Source organism: Notothenia coriiceps, unplaced genomic scaffold (assembly GCF_000735185.1).
Source record: "Notothenia coriiceps isolate Sejong01 unplaced genomic scaffold, NC01 NC01_scaffold00004052, whole genome shotgun sequence".
NCBI classification, from domain to species: domain Eukaryota; kingdom Metazoa; phylum Chordata; class Actinopteri; order Perciformes; family Nototheniidae; genus Notothenia; species Notothenia coriiceps.
In genome coordinates this window covers 57,011-81,030 of record NW_011336753.1, presented here as the reverse complement: position 1 = coordinate 81,030, position 24,020 = coordinate 57,011, and the positions used below count along the sequence as shown (strand labels likewise).

Genomic DNA, 24,020 nt, shown 5'->3' with positions numbered 1-24,020 from the left:
AACGGAAGCTATTGGCATATTGCAACCATAGATTGCAACGGCTATGCGCCCTTGAAATACTTTCTTATTATTTATTTTGTAATATTTATTTTCAATTTTTCTTTTTAGTTTTACAGCTTGATGAAACCTTTTTGTTTGGCATCAGCCATTATAGATAATATGGCCATCTGAGTGTTTGTGCTACTGTTTGTAGTTTGTTTTTAACTGTGTAATACAGTTCATTATTCAAAATGTTAGAGTTCCTTATTTTTATACTGAAACTTGCATTACTGTTCAAAAATAAATAACAACAAACCTGGAATTATTTTTTTTTGCTTTTTCTTGTTGTACCGAACCGTGACCCCCAAACCGAGGTACGTACCGAACCGTGAGTTCTGTGAACCGTTACACCCCTAGTGTCGGGCCAACAGTAAACGGTCCTACCTGGTGGGGAGCTGGGAGCGTTGAGGGAGGAGCTGGGGCTGGGGGCATCAGTGGAGCTGCAGGCCTCCGTCTGGTTGAAGGCCCCTTCCAGCTGCCGCCGCCTCTGGATCCGGCTGTACTCGTGACGGAGGTTCTGGAAGATCTGCTCTGTAGCGGGCAAAGAAAAACAAGGACACAAACTGTTTAAACTAGGACAGAGGACACCCAACAAATTGGGGTGGCACACATAAATCAACCCTGTGGCAGTAATGCAGTGCTCCCAATTGGCTGCCAAGGCAAACGCAGTCACAACTTTCTTAAATTAGCTGCTTCGATTTCATTGAATGTCCCTTTGAAAAAAAACTCTTAAAAAAGGGGTTGATTTTTTTTTATATGTATGAGTGTGCTTGTGAGTTAAAAGCACAAAAAACAGCACCAACAGTATTTGTGATGATTACAAAAGATTTAAGAGTTAATTTTATCAAGTTAAATTGCTGCTAACATATCTTGTCTCATATAGCATTATACTTGCATGCCAACAAGTATAAATGTTCTTATTCCTTTAAGTGTCCTTCTAACTAATCAACACTAGTTCAATCTTTGTTGTAATCATTAGTTTAGTCTTTAATGTGTTGCATTTAAATACTACAACTACCACATTCATAAAATGTTGAATGTATTGCAACATTAATAAGGACTATTGCGGGAAGGCTTAATAAATCACAGTTCTCTTAAGATGAACTACAGCTCTGCTCAAAGTCTGTACAATCGCCAACGTAACATGGGTTCCAAAAAACAGGAAGTAGAGACATGACAGACTGACATTGATGACATACGTACTTCACTACAGCTGTGGCAAACACACACACAAAAAACAGAGCTGACACAAAGACACACCACCTGATCCTGTGACTATCACTTTCACTTCTCTTCCAAAACCGTTTCATGTTGTTGGCAGCATGTTAAGCTACAGCGGGTGAGAAAGACTTACGTTAGGCTGCGACATAAATCCCTGTTTTTACTAGGCTGTAATAAAGTAAAAGCCTTGCATTCTTCTGAGGCCCGCTTTAGTGGTTAAATAGATACTTGAGGTTTGGGTGGATACAAAATAAACAGATTTGTGTGGAAAGATCTGTGGGTTACAAGACTGCTATGGTAAATAGGAGATGACTTGCCTCCCTACACACCTAACCTGATTACCAGCGCTTCATGCCTAACTGAAAGGTGTTAAGTTCAGCTGTGAAGGCCAACTGAATAGGTGCAGCCCTGAAAAAGCATGCAAGTTCATGTGATAAAATAGACCAATTCCCTTTATCCTGTAAATGAAGTACTTAAGAAGCCCATTTGCCGTTATATATGTAGGGGGGTACAGAAAAGTCAAATAACATAATGCTTTGCTATATCCTTTCTGAAACTTCAATTAACATATCTTTGGTAGAATGTTGTGATTAAGGGACATAGTTAATGAAGGTGTTCTTTCCACTGCCTGCATTGTCTGGGTGTTGCTGTCGTAATGATTTAATATACGCAAGCTGTAAATAGGGACAGAGACTTGGAAGTGTAAGCCCAAATGTAAAAGCACAAATGAATGAGTCTGTGGGCAGTGAAAGAGGCCCTCTGAAAGGTGTGTTGCTGCAAACTGCTACCATCACATGTTTTAATTGAAAACCTGCTGGTGCTTCAAAGAAAGCTCCAACATCCAAGATGTGTGGCTGTCATTCACAGTTTATATTATGTTAATGTACCAACATTAAGCATGTATAGTTGGCATGTAAATGTGGTTGTTTCTTGCATTACAAAACATGTAAGGTAAATGCAATTAGTCATTTAGATTTCTACTTAATACAAAACAGGTATAGAGTGGACGTTTAGAATATTATAATAAATAAGTAATCCTGTTTAAGTCCTTTATTGTCTCAAATATGGATCCCTAAGAATGATGCTTATGCTGCAGCTGCTGCGACAGCTTCAACATGGGTCACAGCCAGCACACACAGATCTAATAAGGTTAAAGTTAAAAACAGAAAAACACCACGGCCTCAAATAGAGCTGATAACCAAATGTAGAGGAGGAACTTTATCTTATTGGGTTTATACAGTGGGGAAGTCTTCATACGTGTTGTGCCTCTATCTGGGGAACCATGCCTCATTTATCTTGGGTGGGGAGAGGGCTGGAAGCCATGTTGCTGCTTCAGGCTGCTCATTAGTTAGCTTGTTTGGATGGTGAAGAGAGCAGGATCTTTTCTACAGGGCCAGTTTAAGAAAACCATGTTATGTGGCCGTGCACTTTTGAACTGCTGCCTTGGCAGAGATGCAGCCACCCCCCCCACTCGTGGTATGTGGCCTCTGAAACCTTCCATTAACAATACAGGACCCTAATCTGACAGGCTGTTTGTTTAGCTACCATAGGGCTTTTCAGTGGTAATAAAGCCATGTCACTGCAGGGAGAACAACATTATTCCCAAAACACAAAGGAGCTGTAACAAGAACTGAAACAATAAAAAGATTGACAGGAAACTGAACAATTTCATTTTTTGAGTATTAATACAGCCAATTGTCATTATTCTTTATCTTTGGGTTATTGAATGCAACCATGGCAAAGCAACCAATGCAAAACAAGACTCAGGAAAATTGTGTTTCTGACTATATACAGACTCAACAATGAATTGAAAAGTAACCAACAGAAACAAATGTTGACGCTAGGGCTGCACGATTTGGGGAAATAATCTAATTGCGATTTTTCTGACAGATATTGCGATTGCTATTCGCGATATTTGTTTTTAAGCGACCCAACGGAAGTTTATTGTAAAATGCGGCCATATCTCCGGCTAGGAAGGTCGTATCAACGTGCTCCCGTCTCTAGCCCCCGAGCTACAAGTGAAAGAATTAAACTTACATGAAACTTCCGTTGGGTTGCTTTAAAGTCAAGCTTCAGTTTAAGATTCACCCTGTAATAGAAACATGTGATGGAGCATTACTAACCTGACTCAGATAGTTTGTTTTACCAAACCATCTAGGAAAGCTCCATTGGAAGTAGGGCTGGGCGATATGGTCTCTAAATGATATCGCGATATTTACTGACTATATCGCGATATACGATATATATCGCGATATTCTGAATATGTCCTTTCTAAAAAAAAAAAAAACAATTTTTATTTACACCCTTGATTGTTTACAGTGGTCACTGCCTAGTATGATGATTCTAGTAGTCCCTTGCAACATATGTCTGCTATTAAAAAAATCGAACTAATAATGAAAGAAACTGAACACAACATACCACACATAATTTATTGCCACTAACTACATTACTATCTTGTTACTACATACAATTTGATCATTCAGTCTTTTCCTCATTTTTTCCTCAATTTGTTCTATTTGGTTTTATTAAAATAAATTGGATTATCTGTTGGTCATTGTTCAAAAAAATTGTCTGCTATTATTATTGAGTAGTTATTATTATTTATTTAGTATAATGTGCTCTTGCCTTCCTGTCTTATCAGGAGTTGGACATTGTAAATTGGCTTTATTAGATTGATTAAGAACCTTTCATTCTCCTAAACTGCTGTGGACATTTCCCTATTAGCCAATACCTTTTTAAATTTTTCTACTCTTCATTTTACTTGTCAGCATTTTTAGGTCGGCATTGATTTGTTACAGAAGTCCGACAGGAAGACTCTTGTTTATCATTGGCATTTTCATACTTGAGGAGGTGGCAGGTGACGGCTCCTTAAAACCAGGACAGGTAAGCTGCTCGTTCCCATCGACAAAAAAAGCAACTGGGATTTCTCATAGGGTTTGGAAACCATAGCTGCGGATAAATAATGTCTGTGGGAAAACAAACCTGTTTGGATAAATTGCCTACGTTTTGTTCAGCCGGATTAATAATTCCACCATGTGTCTACTCCTACCTTTTTTATAATTTCGAATTCAAAATCTAATCGATTAGATTTATAAAAGGTGTTTTAGGACGCTGTCTACTTGCACCCCACTTAGAATGCAACTCCATCGATTCANATTGGAAGCCATTTGGAAAAGTATTTCAAAAATACTTGGCAGGTGATTGGATCAATCTGTCTATCACCTTCTATCATGGGCCACTTCTGATTGGTTAACATTGACTGGTACATGTGGAGCACAGCACTTCTGATTGGTGTGGGTGACTGACACACAAGAAGAAAAAACTATTTATTTTTTTTAAACTAAAAAAAATTGCAGGCTTTGCGATTTGATTATTGCATCATTTAAAATCGAGATTTCGATTTAAAATCGATTAATCGTTCAGCCCTAGTTGACACTGAAGCTGCATCTATTGATACTTTAATAACAATGTATTCTACAAATGATTGTATTGAATTGAGTACCTGGCTAATACAATAAATGTATTTTTCATCACAAAATACTATAGTTCTTTAGGTTGTCAGTTTCCCCAAATGGATTAAGCCCAATGACACATATTTGGAATACTAAGGGACATTTTGTACGTGCACACAACACAGGCAGTTTGTCTTGTTTATTTTTGGAAGGGTTGCACATCTGTTTAACTCCGCTTACCAATGTCCTGTGGGAAACCCCATGTTTAAACAAGGACCGTATGGGCAGCGGGAGATAAATAAAGCCCAAACTAAATTTGGTTCTATACCTCCGTATAATTTTCTCATGTTGTATGTATTTGTATGGAACTACAGACAAGGGCTACTCTAAGTCAACAATGAGGGATTAACCTGTGCAGGACATGAATGGTTCTAGTTAGATATCACTACTCCTGGCTACATCTGACTGACAAGTGAAACCCTTTCCTGCTGCATGTCACTTCCAGCTATGCCAACTACCAGTAGCTCAACTGTGGGCGTCGCTTGGCAACAATGACCCCTGCCACAACCAGGCAAAGCAATCAATCACAGAGACTTCCGGGAGCCAGGCGAACACAGTGGAGAAAGCCTCGGCTAAAAGGCTTAGGCTCAGTCCAAACAGTGAATACGACAGAAGATCGGCCAGATAGAATGGACATAGCGGTGGGAGAGAGAAAACAAAGCTGACTCATTTCATTTCACCCTCCACTGCTAAAGAATTGGGGGGGGAGGTGGGTTTCGAATAACTGCCAGGAAGTAACTTGATGTATTATGGGTCAGTTGAAGTTGCCCTTCTGCTGGGAAGAATTGAAGAGTGACCCGGTTTCCAAACAGTATGAGTGTGAAATGACGCAAACAAAAGACTATCAAAATGTTTAGGTTGAGTGCAGGATACATGACCAGTCTTGCAGGTTGAAGGTTTCAAGATGGAACTGTGACCTACATGTTTTTTTCTAGTCAACCAGTCCAGCTTTTTAGATAACATCCTTTCCCATAAACACACCAGCCCCATCTGTCATCTGGGGGGAATTTTACCAAAGCACAAGCCCAGACTAGCAACCCAAGAAGGAGGCAGTAGAGAATGTAGTGAATGATCCCATCTACATTATGAAATAATTACCTGAAGATGCCTTGGCAGTCAGATCCCCGTCTTACACACAGCATTTCTCACCACAGGCAAACCTGACTAGCCGGAAAGCATGTGAGGGTATAGGCGGGTGGGAGGGATGACAGCTGACCTTTCGCTAAATACAAAACGGCTTTCAGTTGGCAAACCACAGCAGTAAGGCAGGCTGGTGGCACCAGTCCCACGAGGGGCCTCTTTCTGGGTGAAGGTGAGTATGATACTTGGTATCTGGACCTCACGTCTGCAGCAGAAAAATCTACATTACTTTAGCCTTGCAGCTGATGTGCCGTTTTCAGTTAGGCAGACAAACTCTGAAACAAACTCCCAAAGGCTTGTTGGATTCTAAAAGTGCAGGCCAAATTGGCAACGACAGAACAGACAACCTGGAAAATAATGATTCTTATGATTAATTTTATAATAATAAACATGGCTCCACTATGAATACCACTCTGTAAGGCACATGTGTCAAACTCAAGGCCCGGGGGCCAAATCAGGCCCTTGGTGGATTTAATTTCGGCCCGCAGGATAATTTCTAATTACTATTAGATCTGGCCCGTCTGTATATTGCACGCACACCTTCACTCAATCCTGAGGGTTTCCTCCGCTCAGAGCCTGACCCCAAACATTGATGAACTTGCACCCAAGATGAGATGCCAAGTATCTGGCTTAAACTAGCATCAGAGCAGCACACTGAGTTTACATGGATGTTTCCTTCTGCATTTTTTGTATTGCGACAACAGGGCATGTTTGGTTTTTCTTTGAGGGAAATTGTTTTTTTGAAGCTTTTGTTGGCCTGTGGAAAAATGTAATCATAAGAAATGACTCCGGAAAAGCTGCAGATAGAGCCATAAGAAATTAATGCAACTGATTATTTAATGTTGTTTTTATAGGCAATAATTTAAGCTTTGTTAGTTCCAGGTTTAATGTGTGCAATAAGTTAACTTCAATAAGTTTTGCAATAAACATTGAACCAGTCCGGCACTCGACTAGTACCCATTTTTTTTATTTTGGCCCACTGTGTATTTGAGTTTGACACCCCTGCTGTAAGGGAACCACAAATAACAGGGGCATGAACAATGTGTCTTCACAATCATGCATCTGCCTTCTCAGAAAATAAACATCTCTCAAATGATCAATATAAATATTGTTCCACCCAGTATGAGAATCACACATCTCACCAGAGGCTAAAATAAATGAATTGCACAGGAAGCCAGCTGTGAAATTATCTCCATCAACACCTACATCTGTGCATGTGTTAATGCTCTCAGCAAACCTTCCCTGGCTTTTTTTATGAGCGATGTGTGCAACGATCTCGAGGGTCATCTTGCAATGATGTGCACCATGAAGCACATTTGTTCTTATGGTGCAAAAACAGTAACAGACACCATGATTTGGTCCACGTCTTGATAAATGACGCAGCAGGCACACAACTGGGGCAGTGAAGTCTCACGTTAATGTACTGTTTTAAATCATCTTTTTTTTCACAGTCGTGTTTCAGGTAACGTGTTATTCACCTCTGTAGTTGCATTGTACATAAAGAATGGAAACCTATGTCTTTGTCTTGGGAATTTGTAATCAATTGAAGCACATAATGACAATCTAAGAGTTAACAAGATGAATTAGCAAACCGTCTCCATCTTGTCCTTTCCCATTTAAAAGCAGTGAAGTGATCAAATACAAATCAAGGACATCCAGCAATTGTTTATGAAAAAAATTCAATGAGGATAAGGATTGGGCCTCACTGCTATCAAACTGCCCGATGTGAGTGACTGGCACATTCAATAAGCCTCCCTGGATCGCAGTAGACACATCTCGTAATTAAGTTGTGTGCCCCACACCCGTCCAACGCTCACAGCAGAGCTTTTCAAGTCAAAAGGGAGAGTAGACGACAGACATAAAGGAAATGAACAATGCCTTCCAGGCCTGGAGAGGGACAGACATGGTTCTGGTGCATAATGGAAACCCCCACTTCAATGTAAGACAATTGTGGCACTAAAGCTAAGAAACATTACCCAGGCAGCTTATAATTAGCAGCCTGCCATGATGTGCCTGCTGCTGTGATGCCATTTATCTTCTCAGGAGAGCCAGCAGACTAGATTCTCACCCATGTGCTAAGTACAAGCATGATCTTTTGTTTAAAGCCCACCAGTTTTCAAATAATTGCATAATTGAATACGTTAATAGCCACAATAGAACATACAATAGATGCATATTGTACAGAGAGAGCTGAACATGGCTTTTATTTAGCTGTATCCTATTTCCCATTATGCTAGAAATAGTATTTGATTTAGCTATGCAGAGAACTTAGAAGCTAATAGGTTAATGGGCTACTCAATATAGCGTATGTAAGCTAATTCAGTTAACTATGCAACAATATAATCAGATGAAGAGATGCCCGCGAAATTATATAGAGCTGACTCTACGTTTGTACATCCAGTGATTTATTATGATTTGTAAAATGATCTGTGTCGGTAACTTAGCGACGATGTTCCCCTTCCTGGCGTTAGCTTTAGCTAAGCTAACCTTTTAGCCTCCAACCCCCATTCTGATTCTCTCAACTAGCTAGCTATCCATTCCACTCCACCCAAACCCCCTCCCCCATGACACCCACCCTGAAAAGCAGGAAAAACGTCAAAACAGGTTTAATTGTTTACCTGGAGTGAGCCTGTGTTCGCCTCCCATGGTCGGAGGCGACATCGAATGCGATGGGCTGTCGACTGGGGGACGGAGGTTGCATCTTTGCGGGGACGGAGTGCCAGCAGTCCCCGGTAGTGGATTGCACCTTCTCCGCTTGGGAGACTGGGGACTGAGGAGGGCCTCAAACTCCATCGACCTCTTTAACGTTGCTCCACAAGCCATGTTTGCTAAAGTAAACTGGAAATATAAGCTGGAGGAAAAACAACCCGCAAAAACTGGGGTTTAACGGTCGTTGTTAGTACGTTAAACGTTGCTCGGATTTCTCGAGCCTTTCTTCCTCTCCACAACAACGGATTTTCTTCTCTGAGAAGAAGTAAGCTAACTGCCGAGCCTGCCTACTGAAATTTTAAAACGTCACAATGGCAGACCGTACCATTGGTGGAAAGAGGGGAGTTCTTAAGTATTTACACATTATTATATTGAATATTTCACTGGTTTAAATTGTAGTTTTTATTCAAACGTACTTCTTAACGCTGTATATAATACAATATTGAAATTAACTGTGATTATATTTTCATTATTTTCCTTGTTTATGTTACGATCCCTGACGCCCAACCCTTGTGTTGTTGTTAATTGCTTTCCGTTGAACTCAAACTGAAGGTTCACGAGACGTCTGGCGGTGGCGGTCAGGTAAATCAGGTAGATTTCAAATGAACTCCAAAGTAATGTTAATCTCCTTCAACAGAAAGCAGATTTTATTTATTAATTTTATTTGCCGTCTATCAACAACTACCAGACTTTCATTTTGTATTCATGCAAATTTAAAACAACGATTTTTCATTAAAGGGTGCCAACCTATTGCCTTTTGGAGCATGTAGTTTGATCCACTGTAAAAATTTAGAGTCGTTCATATAAATGGGATTATACAAAAAATACAAATGACACAGTATAACAGTTAATCACACCTCTCTAAAACTGTTTTAACAAAAATCTCAACATTATTACTTTTTAAAAAAGTAATGTAATGCACTGTTCTATTAAATCCAATAATACACGTTTTTTTATTACAAGACCTTATTCAATATGTATAAAAACAAGCTGCATTTTATGTCCTTCAACTAGAAATTTATTTATTTATACTATTTTCTAGCGATTCACTTACAAACCCTTGAAAACATGACTGCTGACTCTCTGGCACTCGACAAAGGTTAAAGATGAAGGATGAGTACGATTTAATTTGATTAACAGGAAGAAAAAAAACAGTACAAAGTAAAGAGTCAAATAAAGGTAAGTCCTCTTTAATTACTTTATATGGTGGTTGAAATATGTTCTGTGTAGTATGTACACCTGTGAGTTTGAGTGTACTCTGTTAAATATGTGCTTTCCTGCAGCTGCCAGTTGTCACAAGTGCAAAGAGTGTTCAAGTGTCTGTGCTCGTTCCCTTCATGACATGTGCTCCATTTACCTCGACACACTGCTTGGATTCATGTGGTGAACATTGTGGGAGTCCCTCCTATGCAAGGGGCTTTTGTGGAGTCGTGGCATTCATGTGCAGATGGGACAGGCAACCCACAGGGTCCTCTGTCCGTGCAGTCCCAGGATAAAATACTCAAACATAAACAAGCAAACACTGTTAGCCTTGGCTGTCATTTTTACAGTTAAATACCAAAAAACGGCCAATAAATATACCACAAAACATATTTACAGCGAGTGACTGTAATATGCATAGCACTATGGGTACAGCGCAGACGTTATATGTCATATTATGTAACTTGTAGGCAACTGTTTTGTCAAAAGATAACACAGAAATATAATAAAATGTCTAACAAGAGTGTACAACAAATTGGGCTTGATGGATATGGCCAAAATCTTCTATAACAATATAGGTTATTTCTCCATACATAATGACGTAGCATGTTTTCTCGTAATACAAAAAAAAGGTCTATCTGAAATGACCACATGGTAACGCCTATATTTATATAATTTGATGTGAATAAAATACTTGACAAATTTACAGTAGGATTTTCTCTTTTTAAGAACTTGAAAAAGATATATATTATCTAAATTTCATTTAGTTGTGACCCTTTAAATATCACCATATCGCCCAGGCGTACAATGAATCCACTTTTCTACCATGTGGTGCATACAAAGGTTAAGTCAGCGCTTCAGTTCACAGGACACAGTGGAAAAGGTCAAAGGTTAAAGGTGAGATGGCTACATGATATCATCACAATCCTAAACCCTTTGTCCTTCCTGAAACAATGCCTAGAGGTGAATGGCTTTTTCCCATTGGAATCTGTTTCTAGTTCGTTGTTCTAACAATATTTTAAAATCTACATCTTCATCTTTTATTTAAATGTAAGTATGTGTAATGGTTGCAAAAATATTTCCCGAGGTCATGGTTTCTCCATTTTTAAACACAATAATTGTCATGTTTCCCATTTTATACTCTTTGAATCTGATACTGTGGATCGCCTGTTTTAAATACTGATTTTTGTTCAAAAGGCTTTACAACAATAGTCTTGGTAAAAAAAATGTGCCAGCACTAATAAGTGATCGGAGTAAATCCTGCTCATATCTACAGAATATTTTAATCTTACGTACAGTAAAATGTTCTGTAATGTCTGTTAGAAATACCGTAGCTCGCTTCAAATAAGCAAATTACTCCTTAATTTTAACTGATTTTCTGATATTGTCCGGCTAATTGTTCACCATTTCTGAGACTGAGTGAAGTTGCATTGTTCCGTTTGCGGGTATCTCATGCTCGGTGATGGCAGTACAGCTGATTTCTTCTGTGAGATGTATTCCTGGGGGTAAATCCTGTGTAGTCTTTTTACACCTCCCAATCACACACAGCCTTTGAAGCAACTGTAGCAGAGCAACTCTCAGCTCTCGACAGCGCAGTGCATACAGCAATGGGTTGACTGCGGAGTTGACCAGGCAGAGGGTGCTGCAAAAGGCGAAGGCCCTCTGTTGGGTGTGGGTCAGAATCACAAAGACATCAGCCAACATGAAGGAGAGTGCAGGAAGCCAGCAGCCCACTAATATGAGCAGGATCAGGCCAAAGGTACGAGCTAGCCTGATATCCATCCTCATGCGGGCGTGGCCTGTCCCTGCTGCTCCCTGGAGACTGGTCATGGAGGACTCATGGCGGTGGGCCTTCCACAGGATCAGAGCATATGCACACAAAATCAGGGTCAGAAGCACCAGTGTAAAGCTGGTCCAGCAGGCCAGGTAGCCGTGGTTGATGTATGGAAACAGGCGCGAGCAGGGTGGAGTAAGCCCTGTGGGACACCTCCAGCCCATCAGAGGCAGGAAGGAGAAGAAGATGGTGGCGCTCCACATGATCAGCAGGCAGAGCAAGGCTCTCCGGCGGGTCAGCAGCACCTTATAACTGGAGGCCTGGTGGATGCAGAGGTATCGGTCCAGAGCGGTCAGCAGTAAACTCCCCACTGAGCTGGTGAAGGCCATGGTGACACCACCTAACTTGAAGAGATAGGCGGTGGGGCCGTCACTGTGGTGAAACAGGTGAAAATCCAGGAAGCTGATGGTAAAGAAGCAGCTGGCGAAGACATCAGCCAAAGCAATGCTGGCAATGAACAGATATGTGGGTCGCCGCCGCAGGGTGGCGGTGGCAGCGATCACTCCCAGCACTAGAGCATTTTCCAGCAGCGTGAAAGGACCGGCCAGAAAACAGATGGAGCCGATGACTGTCTTCTCAGCCTGCATGAGGACCATGTAGCACTCCAGATTCTCACAGGACCAGTTGGCTGCTAGGAAAATATAGATACACACTTTTAACTAAATGTTCTATTATAAATGTGTATTACATTAGCTGAAACCCCACATTGTATTGAAACATTTCAGATTCTAAAGAAAGGAAATGTGTTTATTGAAGCTACATACCTGTTGGCGATGTAGGAACTGCCCTCTCCATTTCAACTGTTACTGTACGGGCCAGCGCTAGATTGAAAAAAGTGTTATTTAAAATAAAAACTTTACAAATAAGGAAAACACCTGAAGCAGAAGAACAGCAAAACTGTAATTGACAGAATGTATCAAAAAACGGTTTGATTTTTACAAATTCTTAAAGTACATACCGAAAAATAATTGAAAAGTAAAAATATTAACTGTGATTTCACTTTTCCAGTATTATCTTAACTTTTCAGCACCTGTTAGTACGTGGTGATGTTTCTAAAAACAAACGATGATGTACAATTAAAAAGGATATCAAAATAAAACACGTTTTTCATTATAAAACCTACGTTTAAAGAAAACGAACAACAAAAGGCCATAAATTAACTAAAATAAAAGAAGTTACTGCATGAGACATAATAGCCACAATGATACCCTGAAATATGTAATATCCTGATTTTAACCACATGTTTATAACATAATTATCTTATAACAAACCTTGTTATTCACATCAGGGGAATGAGACTGGCCACTTCCTGTGGAGAAACAGATAAGTAGGAAATGTGATGCCTTTTGCTCTTTGTCAATATTGAACTTAGTACTTAAAGGTAACATTAACATTTGTGAGTCAAGACAGAAAGTCATTAAGAGTTCAGGGCAAACAGACAATGATCATTACAGTATCTGACGGTGCCGATATTTAAGAGATAGTCACAAGGAGCCAGTGTATAAAGCAAGTCATTAAACACTTCTTACTCAAGCAATAATGACTTAATGTTGTTGCCCACTGCTCCTAGTACCAGACTCCGTACTAGGATGGGTTAGATGCAGAGGCCAAATGTCACTGTGTGTGCTGTGTGCTCTGCATGTGTGACCATTAAAGAGGGGTTTCATCCCTCCGATTCTATCTATATTAATAATTCAGGAAAAGATTAATCGCCTTATTATGTGGAAACATCGAATACATCCAGTGTGATCATTGTGTGGTACGATCGTATCACTTTTAGCTGCACATAGACCAGCAGCTGCAGATTTAGCTGTAATAAAACATCTCAAAAATGCTTTTTATTTAAACAGACATTTCTCATCTACTGTATGTTGAAGCATTTAGGGTGATAGCCTGCAACTCGTATCTCTGTCTTATTACTAAACTTTGCATTATTAGTGTCTGCAAGACATCTTCTGTCATTTTAGTTATTTGTTTAATGAACGGCAGCTTGTTCAGAGACTACAAATGTCATTAGTATTTCAACAATCACTGTAACTCAGTTATATTCAGGTATCAGCATGTTCTTGGCCTATTAACACATTTGACAGGATGAAGACTGCCCCCTTTTGGAAATAGAGGGGATTTTATTGTAACTAAGCAGTACATCGTTGGGTGAAGGTCACCACAGATGAACCATTTCCTGTAGTGCACCACCTGTATGCAATCAATAGATGAAATGAAGTGTGGGAAGCTGATGTGAGTGGATTTGATTAAAGTAACTAATGCTGAGATAAACAGAGGGGCCAACTGTAATTACTTGCAGAGAGTGCCTTAAACAGAGTATATTTTTTGACCTAAACATGTAGAATAAATGTAAATCACTCTTCTTGAAGAAAAAGCTATTAATCATTAAGTATAATAACATAAAAAGAAGCATTTAAATGTATCTAGAACAGAAGGAGGCTAACAGGATGCATTATACCACTGACTAAAGGAAATCACTACAACAATCAGGTCACTTTATTACCTATGTTCTATTTTGAATTGAATTGAATTGATTTATTTAAAAAAAAGGGACAGTGTACATTAATCAACATATTAAAAACATGTAAAAGTACTCAAATTAGCCAAAAGGCTAGTTTTCATCTATTTTCCATTATTTGTCATCAGATATATTTCATTCCCTTATGAAAGAATAGGACATATATATGAGCAGAAGTGCTATAACAAAATTACTTTTCACAAAGGCCATATTGACTTGAGGCACAATATTTCACAATTCAACTGTGGGCCATGTGCAAGCACTTGTGGATATTACACCACCTCGGGCTCTTTTCTCCCTTGAGGTGACAGAGTTTGTGTGTTTTGAGTCTCTAACTCGTATAAAAATGAATAACTCTAAGAAAGCAGCAGCAGTGCATATACAGGAAACTAAAGGCATATAAAAGCATCCATGTTAGTGACTGAAATATGATTTGTGCAATAACCCCTTGAGTCACTGTTTCACCGGCCGCATTGTTTCAAAAATATCACAAGCCCTTCTAGCACGAGTAGAACAAGTTAGAAATTATTCCTTGAAATAGTAGTGGCAGCAGACAATAGGTCAAAAGTAACACATGTACTGCAAAAACACACATATTATGTATAAGGCCGTAAGTAAATGAGGACTAAAAAATGAATTATTTCACAGAGATATGGTCACAACGTCAGGGTAAATACAACATCATTACACATTTAACCGGCAAGAAAGTTAATTTTAAGAGTTTACCTTCAGCTTTCTCTTGTGTTTGAGGTTGATGTTATTTCCTCCTAGCAGCAGAAGAACCACAACATCACCCCACAGACATGCAGACCTGACTGCAGCTAAGTGCGTGAGGGGGATGTGATGACATGAGGGCGAGAGAGAGGGGGGGAGGGAAAGAGAGAGACTCACAGAGAGAGAAACTGATGGAGAAAGACGAAAGAGCCCAAATTATGAATTAGATGTTTAGCTGGGGTCTGTGATGAAACTGATAACATACAGCCTTATTTTCACATGTTTGATTAAATGTAATAAAGGTGAAAGGGACACGGAGAACATTGATTCAGTAATATGGTACAACTGCAGTGATCACACACTTCTTTAGCGACATCTTTCCTGCAGAAAAGGGTCAGGATTGACTCTGGGGAGGAAAGCACTTTAACGTGTGTGAAAAACATGTCGAGAAAAAATGGAGAAAAACAACAGACACACTTTGTTCATGAAAAAATGAATACAGTGACCTTTAAAACATATTGCTTGTCTTTGAATCCATTCCTATGTCTTAATAACATGACGAATATTCCCTGGTTTAAGATTATCGAGGCAAACGCTATTCAAATTGGTAGAGAATGAACTTGATTTTACATGTTTTCAAAATTACCATAAATGACATCTTGCCATTTAATCATTCCTATTTGTGCAGCACCAGTTTTCCTTTCCACCTATTTTGCTAATGACTTTCCATTCATCTTCATCTGACAGACAGTATCTACCATCACATATGCACACACTCTCTTTCATCATGGTTTATGCTATTTTTAACATAATGCTTGAAGGATTACAAGAATACTTGAATTGCTTGCCTTCTGTGTGTATAAAGCATTGGCAAAAGGATAACAAATATATGTTATTGTGGTTGCTTATAGTTTAAAGATTATAAATGTGTGCATTAGAACAGATTATATAATTTGAGTGCATCGGCTGTTTAATCATTGTTAACAGCTAATCCACAGTAAGTACTGAGGTGTGAAAACCAGCCTTCATTGCAAATCTACAAGGTTTTAGATGTTTTCTTTTTTATATTGACTAATACCTGAATCCACAGTTAGTGTGAGGTGCAGTACTGCTTGTCATACTACAGGGGGCGATGCTAAGCAATCATCAGAGTGGACATAATGAGTGACGTAGTTTGGCTTATGTCCCTCTGGTGAAAATAGGAATATTAGTAGTTCAATAACAATTTAATCAGGTCAGAAAGTCACACACCTGAGGCGTTATTAAATTAATTAAACCTGTTTTCCCTTATTAAAGTATGTTAAATTAGGCAGAAACTGGGACTATAATAAATGACAAGATAAGAAAATAGGTCAGAAAGATATGTTTCGTGATATCATTTAAGATATTATTCAAGTACGTAATGATGGTCTTGTTATAATTACAGTGGTATCTGGTTCATGGTGTCCTCTCCTCCTGTGACCTGAAACATCCAGCAGAGCACGAACACAGGAAATGTGATTAGGAACAGAAAGCAGAGCTACAATAAGATTGCCTCACTGCGTGCCCTGGTGCAGCATAGGATCACAGGACAAAATAAAAACCTTGAAATGTTCATTTATCTGTTGGATAACATCAGGCAAAATCTCTTTTTTCCCCTTAACACAAACATCAAGGCTCGGTTTTTGCTGTTTCAGAATGGTTCTGGTTAAATCCATTAATCACATTTCCTCTCTTCTCATTTCCAGATTGCCAGACCAGAAAGAGCTGCATCCGATTAATGATGTGAAAAACACAAGAACAAATTTACAAATCAAACAGAAATCTAATTACTTCACTGTAAATTATGAAATAATGGATAATTGTTTGATTTAGTTTGGAAATTGAACAATGCATTTGGAAAATTAAAAAGGGGTTGAAAACTGTAACCTATCAAACAAAAAATGTAAGTATCAAACAGAACACTTCCGAAAGTTAACATTTACCACATAACAATTAAAGGTAACTGCTTTCACAAAGCAAGAGTATGTCGTTAGATATATTAGCATTTTAAATAACAACCTCAAGATTGTAACTGTAGAACAACTCAAAATCCCAGACAAAATACAAACAGCTTGACCTCAGTGTCCTTGGTTGTATATGGCCCACTGTCGTCCAAAGATTAACAACAAACAGCTGAGTTCTTCTTCTTGCCCTGCAGGGCAGGAAGTGTATTGGTGGTTTGAACATTTCCGTACAGTATAGGAGTATTGTTTTAAGACATTTCAGATTTAAAGACACGTGAAGACCAGACATCTGAGCACTTGAGTGAACATACAACTAAAGCTTGATTCTCCACTGTCCTGCTTGAAATAAAGTATTAGGGACACATTTGAACAATGCAATAATAACTTCATTATACGCCCTTGTGTGATTTTTTAATTTTTTTTAGTGTAATTATATTTCCTTTTTCAGCAGCTATTGTTTCATAGGTGTAGGGAATAAGGTACCAGCACTGGGTCTGAATATATGGGGTTAATCTGACATGTTTTTTCTTGTTTCTAAGTTGTTAAAGACAGGGATGTGTGTCTTTAACTGTAGTCAGTTGTTCAGTTATGGTTGTGTACATTCCAGGTAACTCATACTTCTTTTTGTATGTCACTGTGCCTCTGATGGGAAACAGAAAATACACAAATAAACTTGTCAAGAAAAGAGAAACAACGTTTTGGATTGGTTTACCACAGAAGATCTCTGATGTGCCAACTTTGGCTGATTGGTGTGAAACAGTTTCTACTCTCTGATCACCCACTTCACTTCGTGTGTTTCACAACGCATGTCAGACTATTCACATTTACACATTCACTGCTGTTATTGTCTACACGTATATGCTGTGTGGAAAGAAATGGCACTGTAAACACAACTGTTATTTTCAATATAGGTTTTATGGCTGTCCTTTGTACATATTTTGTTTAAGACCTTTCGTCAGAAAAGAAAAGGGCCTTTGCAACCAGTCAAATATGGAGACATGTCCCCCTCCTAGTGTCTTTTCTGTATTACCTACAGAAGCCTTTTGACCATGGTTTCCATACATAGTTGACTCTTGACGCGAACATCCCCCTTTCAAAGGTTGCTGTGCTTTGGGGAGTGTCCTTCCGCCTGCAGCTGTGAGGGCTTGCTGACGCTGAATGTGTTGCACAATCTTATGACGTTTTAAACAAGGTACAAGGACCATTGATTTATAAACGGGTCAATCTTTCACGACCGTTGTTTTTTTTTAATTATCTAGACTTTGACCTGCAAACTACCATTAAACCAACTTTACGGGCATAGCACCAATGTCCCCGGACTGTATGTTTCAAAAAAGGCAAGATTGTGTAAGTGACTGTAACAAGAACACAATAACATTTCAATTTGTTTGAAAAACAAAGTAACTATAGTCGCTTAATAAAGAGGCCCAATTAAAAGCTTTACAATGATTTGAGAACAGATAATGCTCACATTGATTGTGACTTAAAATGTAATGTGGGGTACAGGCCTTGTGTGTATGCCCTGCTCTAAGTTTCTGATCTTTTTCTATAGTAACTCCCACACACATTTGCTCTCCAGGATACTGGAGTCCATTGTAAAACCTTTTGAGGTGTTGTGGCTCTCAGGGTTGATTCAAGAAAACATCAAGGGGAAGAATGTTCCCACCTAATAACCCCCAATGACTTGCCCACATGATGCCACAGATTTATGACGCTATGAAGTTTATTTGATATTATTGTTTTATGGTAATATTTAAACATTAAATTGGGCTTTTGTATCCAAGCTCACACTTGGTTAAAGCACAAATGGCAATGACATCATAGCCTACTGTAGCCAGTATCTATTGTCACAACAAATTGCTTTTAACACCAAGAAATGAAAATGGGTAGGAATCTAAAATAATGTAACAACTCTTCTCATAGTTGGAACATTGAAAGGAGGGCTAAATGAATTGTTTTCATATGGTGTAGCCTATGGGGTTTTTTGTTTATAGGAAGAGGGCAGAGACATGGGGGATGGGCAGCTCTTTACAGCCTGTTGCAGCTGTTTCTAAAGCAGCACAACAAGTTTAACCAACGCTTACGGAAACGGTGGAACAATTAATCCGTTTTACTGTAACAGATATGGAAATTTGCCTACGCTACTTCATAAAATATAAACCCTGGAGGTTGTTTACCTTCTTATTTCAACGAAAGCTCGACAAAACACAAGACTGAACTACAGAAAATCACTTCATATGATGTTGTATGACAGCCTATAGACATTTCCTATCTATGATAGCGTAAAAGCGGAACTGTTTTGGTGTTTTCAGGCAGTTGTTCTCTATTATTTTCTCACTTCTCTCGCAGGAAATACCCGAGCTCCAACAAAGGAAAGGAGAGGACGATCACCGATTGACGTCACCCGTCTGGCAACAGGCGTGAATGCGTCTCGTTGTCTCTTCTGTGATTGGTCGTTCGGTTGGAACTCGACGTGTGATTGGTCAGATATCGGTTGAGAACGAGCTACATATATCTGCAGAAGATTCCATTTTGTTGCAATTCAGACGGAGTCGGGAGAGAAGAGGTGACCTACAGCCACTTTGAACACCACCTAAGTTTCGAGGGAGACGGGATTTGTAGGAAACATAGCTTGCTGTGCTTCTTACACATTGTCCGTCGAGGGGTTTCCAAAGGCTGGTCGCACATTTTCTCGGACGAAGGGCTTCATTACCACCAAAGCCTGAGGAAGTCGGTAAGAGAAGCTGTTTTTGTGCCTCGTCGCCATATTGAGCTCACAGTCTCTTTGTTTTGATTTGGTGCCAAAGCTGTGTGACAGATACTGGAAATACGTTATTAACTTAACCCATGTTACTACTACTACATTTGAGTTACTTTTATCGAGATATTTGAAAACAAAACATATTTTTTTACCCGGAAAATCTCCGACACAAAGACGGCTGGCAGGACAAAGCGTCCCCAGGCTAGAGGCACACAAACAAACGTGTCGCAGTTTGTATATCTAACGGTTTGTTGTGATACTTGGACAGTTTTTAGAATATTTTAGTTATAATGACAATGTTCTAAAGAAACGTAGGTAACCTGTATTTTGTTGTTAATTGTCTTTTGCAGTGCTTGATTTAATGACGCACTCTTAAAATGAACGTCTTCTCCTTTTCAAAACATGAGCAAAACACAAAGTGTATTTATCATCTAACTGACATTTTCTCCTAAAGGTTACGGCTTCTTGGAGAAACATTGTGTGCCGAGGTGAATTGATGTTCAGCTCGGTTCGACAGGAAAACAACGCTCATTGGCACATGAAAACTTCAGACCTTGCTGGACACAGACGTACAGCGAGAAGTAGACAGAGACCTACTTCGAGGACCTGGGGCCCGGTTGGAGGTGAACGGTTGAAGAGAGAGCTTTGCTTCACCAACTTTCTGACAACAAAGAGGTGAGCTGGGGTTGTTTTGATCTGGGCTGTGGGTGTGTGGGGGAGGGGCGACGACGAACAGGCTGTCTAGTGTTACTGCACGTACCGTCTGTGCTTGTTTTCATTGAGATGTGCTGTGGGTGGGTGGATTGGACTATTTTGCATTTGAATATAACATTTAGTGCAAACTATTCCCAAGTTGCCAGTGATGTCAACTAATACTATTTTCTTATCATAGGTGACACATAGCGCAGCAATATGGGAGGCGGAGAGAGATACAACATTCCAGTTTCCCACCCCGAGCGCGCACTGCCCAAGAAGAACCATCAACTTGGCCGGGCTAAGCAGAGAAGCCGTGACCAGAGCGGAGCAGCAGCATCTGTCGGAGGGGCAGGGGGTCTTCACCATCATGGACACCGCCGGAGTGACAAAGGCTTAGCCTACCACAGGTCTCCAGAGGCGCGGCAGGCCGCGTCTGCCGAGAAGAACGCTTCTGTTCGCTTTGCCGCCAACTATGATCAGAACTGGGAGGGTGCAGTGTCTCACCTCAACACGCTCCTGGCCACACAGGGAAGTCCAAGCTACGCTGGGCCTAAGTTCAGCGAGCCACCCCTGCCCAGTGTATTGCCCAAACCCCCCAGCCACTGGGTGTCCTTCCCAATGGGATCCTGTGACAACAGGGAGATGATGGCCTTCCAGCTCAAAAGTCTCCTCAAGGTGCAGGCCTGAGGAGGGGTGCCCAGACTCGATTGAAAAGCCAATATATGAACTGGGACTCTTTTTAGGGCTCCCACCCACCAGGAACACCTCAGTGCTGTAATACTTTTAGCTGTTTTTAGATTGACACCAGTGTTAAATTGCATTTGCAGTAATGTTTACTGCGAATCTTTTTTCAACACAAAAATTTTAAAACTAATATTTCCAGATATTGCAGCCTTGGAGCCTTGCTGGTCGGTAATGCCTTTAGTGGAGTCAGTTTCTGTGACTAATGACGAACTGGATATCCCTTATTTCTGTTTTGTTTTGTTCTTTTTAATGTTGGCTATCAAGCAGATTCAGTGTGTTTCCCCTTCTAAACAAGTGTTATAATATCGGTCAGGTAAATTCCCATCACTTTTACAGTCCATTTCTGTGGACAGACATGCTTTTTCATTTACAATGTTTTTTGATCAGCCTTTAGGGGTCCTGTCTTAAACTTCCGGTGCTAAAGCAAACTCACATTTGTAGCATTTCTTGATTAGGGTCCACCTTCTTTTCTTTAATGTATCGCAATCCTTGTTTGGGATGGAAAAGGCACTTGACTGCAATTCTGCAGGGAAAAAAAGCTATCTTACTGGAGGTAATGCACTGTCTAGTACAGGTCAAAGGTATAACCTCAAACTGAAAGATAAAAGAGACCATGGCACACGGGCCTTGGACTATCGGCTCCTGTACCTTTTTTATTGCGCTGTGCGCACATGCACTACAGGAGCTGATCTTGTCTAAGGCCAGAACACTCTATCATAGCATTATTTTGTACAAGTCCTTTATTGTTGTGGTTGGAAGATGTATGAAGAACTGTGTGTAACCAAAGCAATGTTTTCGCTGTATTTCTTTTCTCTCCCCTTTTTGGGGGGACATCCTCCTGACATGTGGTCGGCATTGTTGCCATTGCCACTTTAACCTTTCAAGCCCGAGTGGTGAATGGGTAAGACTCCCTGTGGTCACTTCTACTGTTAATCTGTTCCAATCATTCATGTGGTTGCTCCTCAGTCTCTGCCTTTTCAGGACAGTGCTGCAGCTCCAACATGCGGAAGAGGGCCAGGCTTAGTTGTGGGACTGTTGAGTTTCACTTTCTCAAGTCAAATGGTCCTGTTGGCTGCATGCATTAGAAAGCAAGCTGAGGCAGAACTGAGGAAGGTTTCTGAAGTGAAGTGTCTGCAGGGACTCTGTGAGGCAGGAGGCTGGTGTTTATGTTTACAAAATAGGTCTCCGTGGATGACCAGTCCATTATCAACAGCCACTCTGCCTCTTGCCTCTGAGTCATGTTTACCCTCTTGCACTGCAATCAGACTAGTTTTTAATAAGTTACAGACAAAGATGCTATTGAAAAGATGGAGGCGTAATTGACTATCTCCCGATGGATTCTCTATTTTTGTGATTCAACCCTCAATGAGGCTCTCTTTACTTTCCCCTTGCAGAATTGGAGCTGTTTATGGCCAGTCTAAAGAAAACAAAACAAAGTATGAGAGCTTGTTAATGTGTTTAAGAGCCATGTAAATAATGATATGTAAAAAGTACTTGTAGCATATGTACATTTGCAGGCCAAATTTGAGGCCTGTTTGACAAAAAGTATTTTTAGTAATAACACTGAATGTATAAGACATGCTAAGGACGTGTCTTGACTTCAATGTCTTGACTTCAATACTGAAGAATATTTTTGTTAAAAAAACTGCATATAGCATTTCTCAGTACCCCTGCACTGTTATCTTTCCAGAGATCTTGCACATGTTTTTTATTGTTTTGTATTAAACAGTGTAGGGTGAACTATGCTTTGTGCAAAAAGTAAAACTGCAAAATGTAAATTTGATCCTTGAGGAGACTTGCCTGTGTATGAACTCGAGTTCTGAATGTGCTTACAATATGTAAGCGTGATGCTTTTAATCTCGAGTTGACCTGTTTGTGCCTAAGTTGAAATCCATGCTGAAACTGAATACTTGCATTAGGTGGCATTGCCACACGATGACCAAAATGTTTTCATCTGAACCATCTTCAGTTCTCCGCTGCTCTTCCGCCAGCTGACAACTGAACCTGGCCCCATAATGATTTAAGTTGTACTTATATTGGTTGTTCATGTAAATGTTTAATTTCTTGCCCTGATTGAGTTGTGCATGGCAGTCTCCTCATTCTAAATTTGAAAATATTGAATTGGCTGTTAATTTGTCCCCCTTTGAAATGTCACTGAATATGGAAAAGAAAAATGCCCCGTTTAAAATTTGTATGAATTGGTGTTTGAAAAAAGCAAACGAATGCACTCTATGAATTGAAAAGAAATTTTACAAAAAAAAAGAAGAAATAAATCCCTTTCCCTTCCCCCCTACCTCTGTCTGTGTTTGAATATTTTCTTTGGAGTGAACACTTTCACTGTCTAGGGTGTGTTGTACAATAGAATACAATACATATAATAATAATATATATACATATATAACTTTGCTCAAGGAACCCTCTACTTTAAATCGGGGGTGTCCAAACTTTTTTCAACGAGGGCCACATACAGAAAAAATACGAAGGGCTGGGCCACTCACTAGAGGTATACTGCCTCATAAGTTAAGTCAGCAAAATCCATCAAATGTAGGTAGATTATGCTTCTTGAATATGCTTTAATATAACAGCCTACATCACAGCTGTCCGTAGGGTTTCATTCATTTTGTTAGCAGCTCATTCTTTAAAACGGGAGCCTCAGATTGCTTATAATAGGAAGGGTATATTTCAAGCAACAAATGTTATTTGGCTTTTTTCAAATCAACTTTTAATTGACTGAACTTATTTAAAAATTAGCTTATTTACTCATGAAAACTGTTTACATTTATATTTAAGCACAAGTTTCCTTTTGTGGGCCATATTTCATTATACTTCTTTAGTCTGAGGGCCAATTCAAAATGGCCGGCGGGCTGCATTTCCTCCCCGGGCCGTAGTTTGGACACCCCTGCTTTAAATTCTTAAAGAGTTCCTTAAAAAGAAAAAAAAA

General features: G+C 39.7%; 3 protein-coding genes across 3 annotated transcripts in view; 1 reads left to right on the top strand and 2 right to left on the bottom strand.

Annotated features, from left to right (window-relative positions):
* akirin1 (akirin 1) overlaps positions 1-8,890 on the bottom strand; it is a 15,306-nt gene extending 6,416 nt beyond the window's left edge. Inside the window, exons 1-2 of the mRNA XM_010767060.1 lie at positions 8,531-8,890; positions 424-570 (exon numbers count right to left, since the gene is read on the bottom strand). Of these exons, the coding sequence (XP_010765362.1) occupies positions 424-570; positions 8,531-8,735 (352 nt within the window). The 5' untranslated portion in view covers positions 8,736-8,890. The remainder of the gene's footprint in view (positions 1-423; positions 571-8,530) is intronic.
* Positions 8,891-9,880: 990 nt separating this feature from the next.
* cnr2 (cannabinoid receptor 2) lies at positions 9,881-14,950 on the bottom strand. The gene is made up of 4 exons (XM_010767059.1): positions 14,906-14,950; positions 12,927-12,964; positions 12,420-12,476; positions 9,881-12,286 (listed from the first exon to the last, which is right to left on the bottom strand). Exons 3-4 carry the CDS (start codon positions 12,448-12,450, stop codon positions 11,214-11,216), a joined length of 1,104 nt encoding a protein of 367 aa, XP_010765361.1. The 5' UTR covers positions 12,451-12,476; positions 12,927-12,964; positions 14,906-14,950; the 3' UTR covers positions 9,881-11,213.
* A 4,459-nt stretch (positions 14,951-19,409) lies between these two features.
* On the top strand, positions 19,410-23,366 carry pnrc2 (proline-rich nuclear receptor coactivator 2). Its single transcript, XM_010767058.1, has 3 exons — positions 19,410-19,612; positions 20,094-20,314; positions 20,532-23,366. Exon 3 carries the CDS (start codon positions 20,552-20,554, stop codon positions 21,020-21,022), a length of 471 nt encoding a protein of 156 aa, XP_010765360.1. The 5' UTR covers positions 19,410-19,612; positions 20,094-20,314; positions 20,532-20,551; the 3' UTR covers positions 21,023-23,366.
* Positions 23,367-24,020: the final 654 nt, after the last annotated feature.

Coding starts and splice junctions, on each gene's coding strand:
- cnr2 (XM_010767059.1), bottom strand. CDS start 12,450: ATGGAGAGGGCAGTTCCTACATCGCCAACAG. Junction 12,287..12,419: donor AGTTCCTACATCGCCAACAG/GTATGTAGCTTC, acceptor ATATTTTCCTAG/CAGCCAACTGGTCCTGTGAG.
- pnrc2 (XM_010767058.1), top strand. CDS start 20,552: ATGGGAGGCGGAGAGAGATACAACATTCCAGTTTCCCACCCCGAGCGC.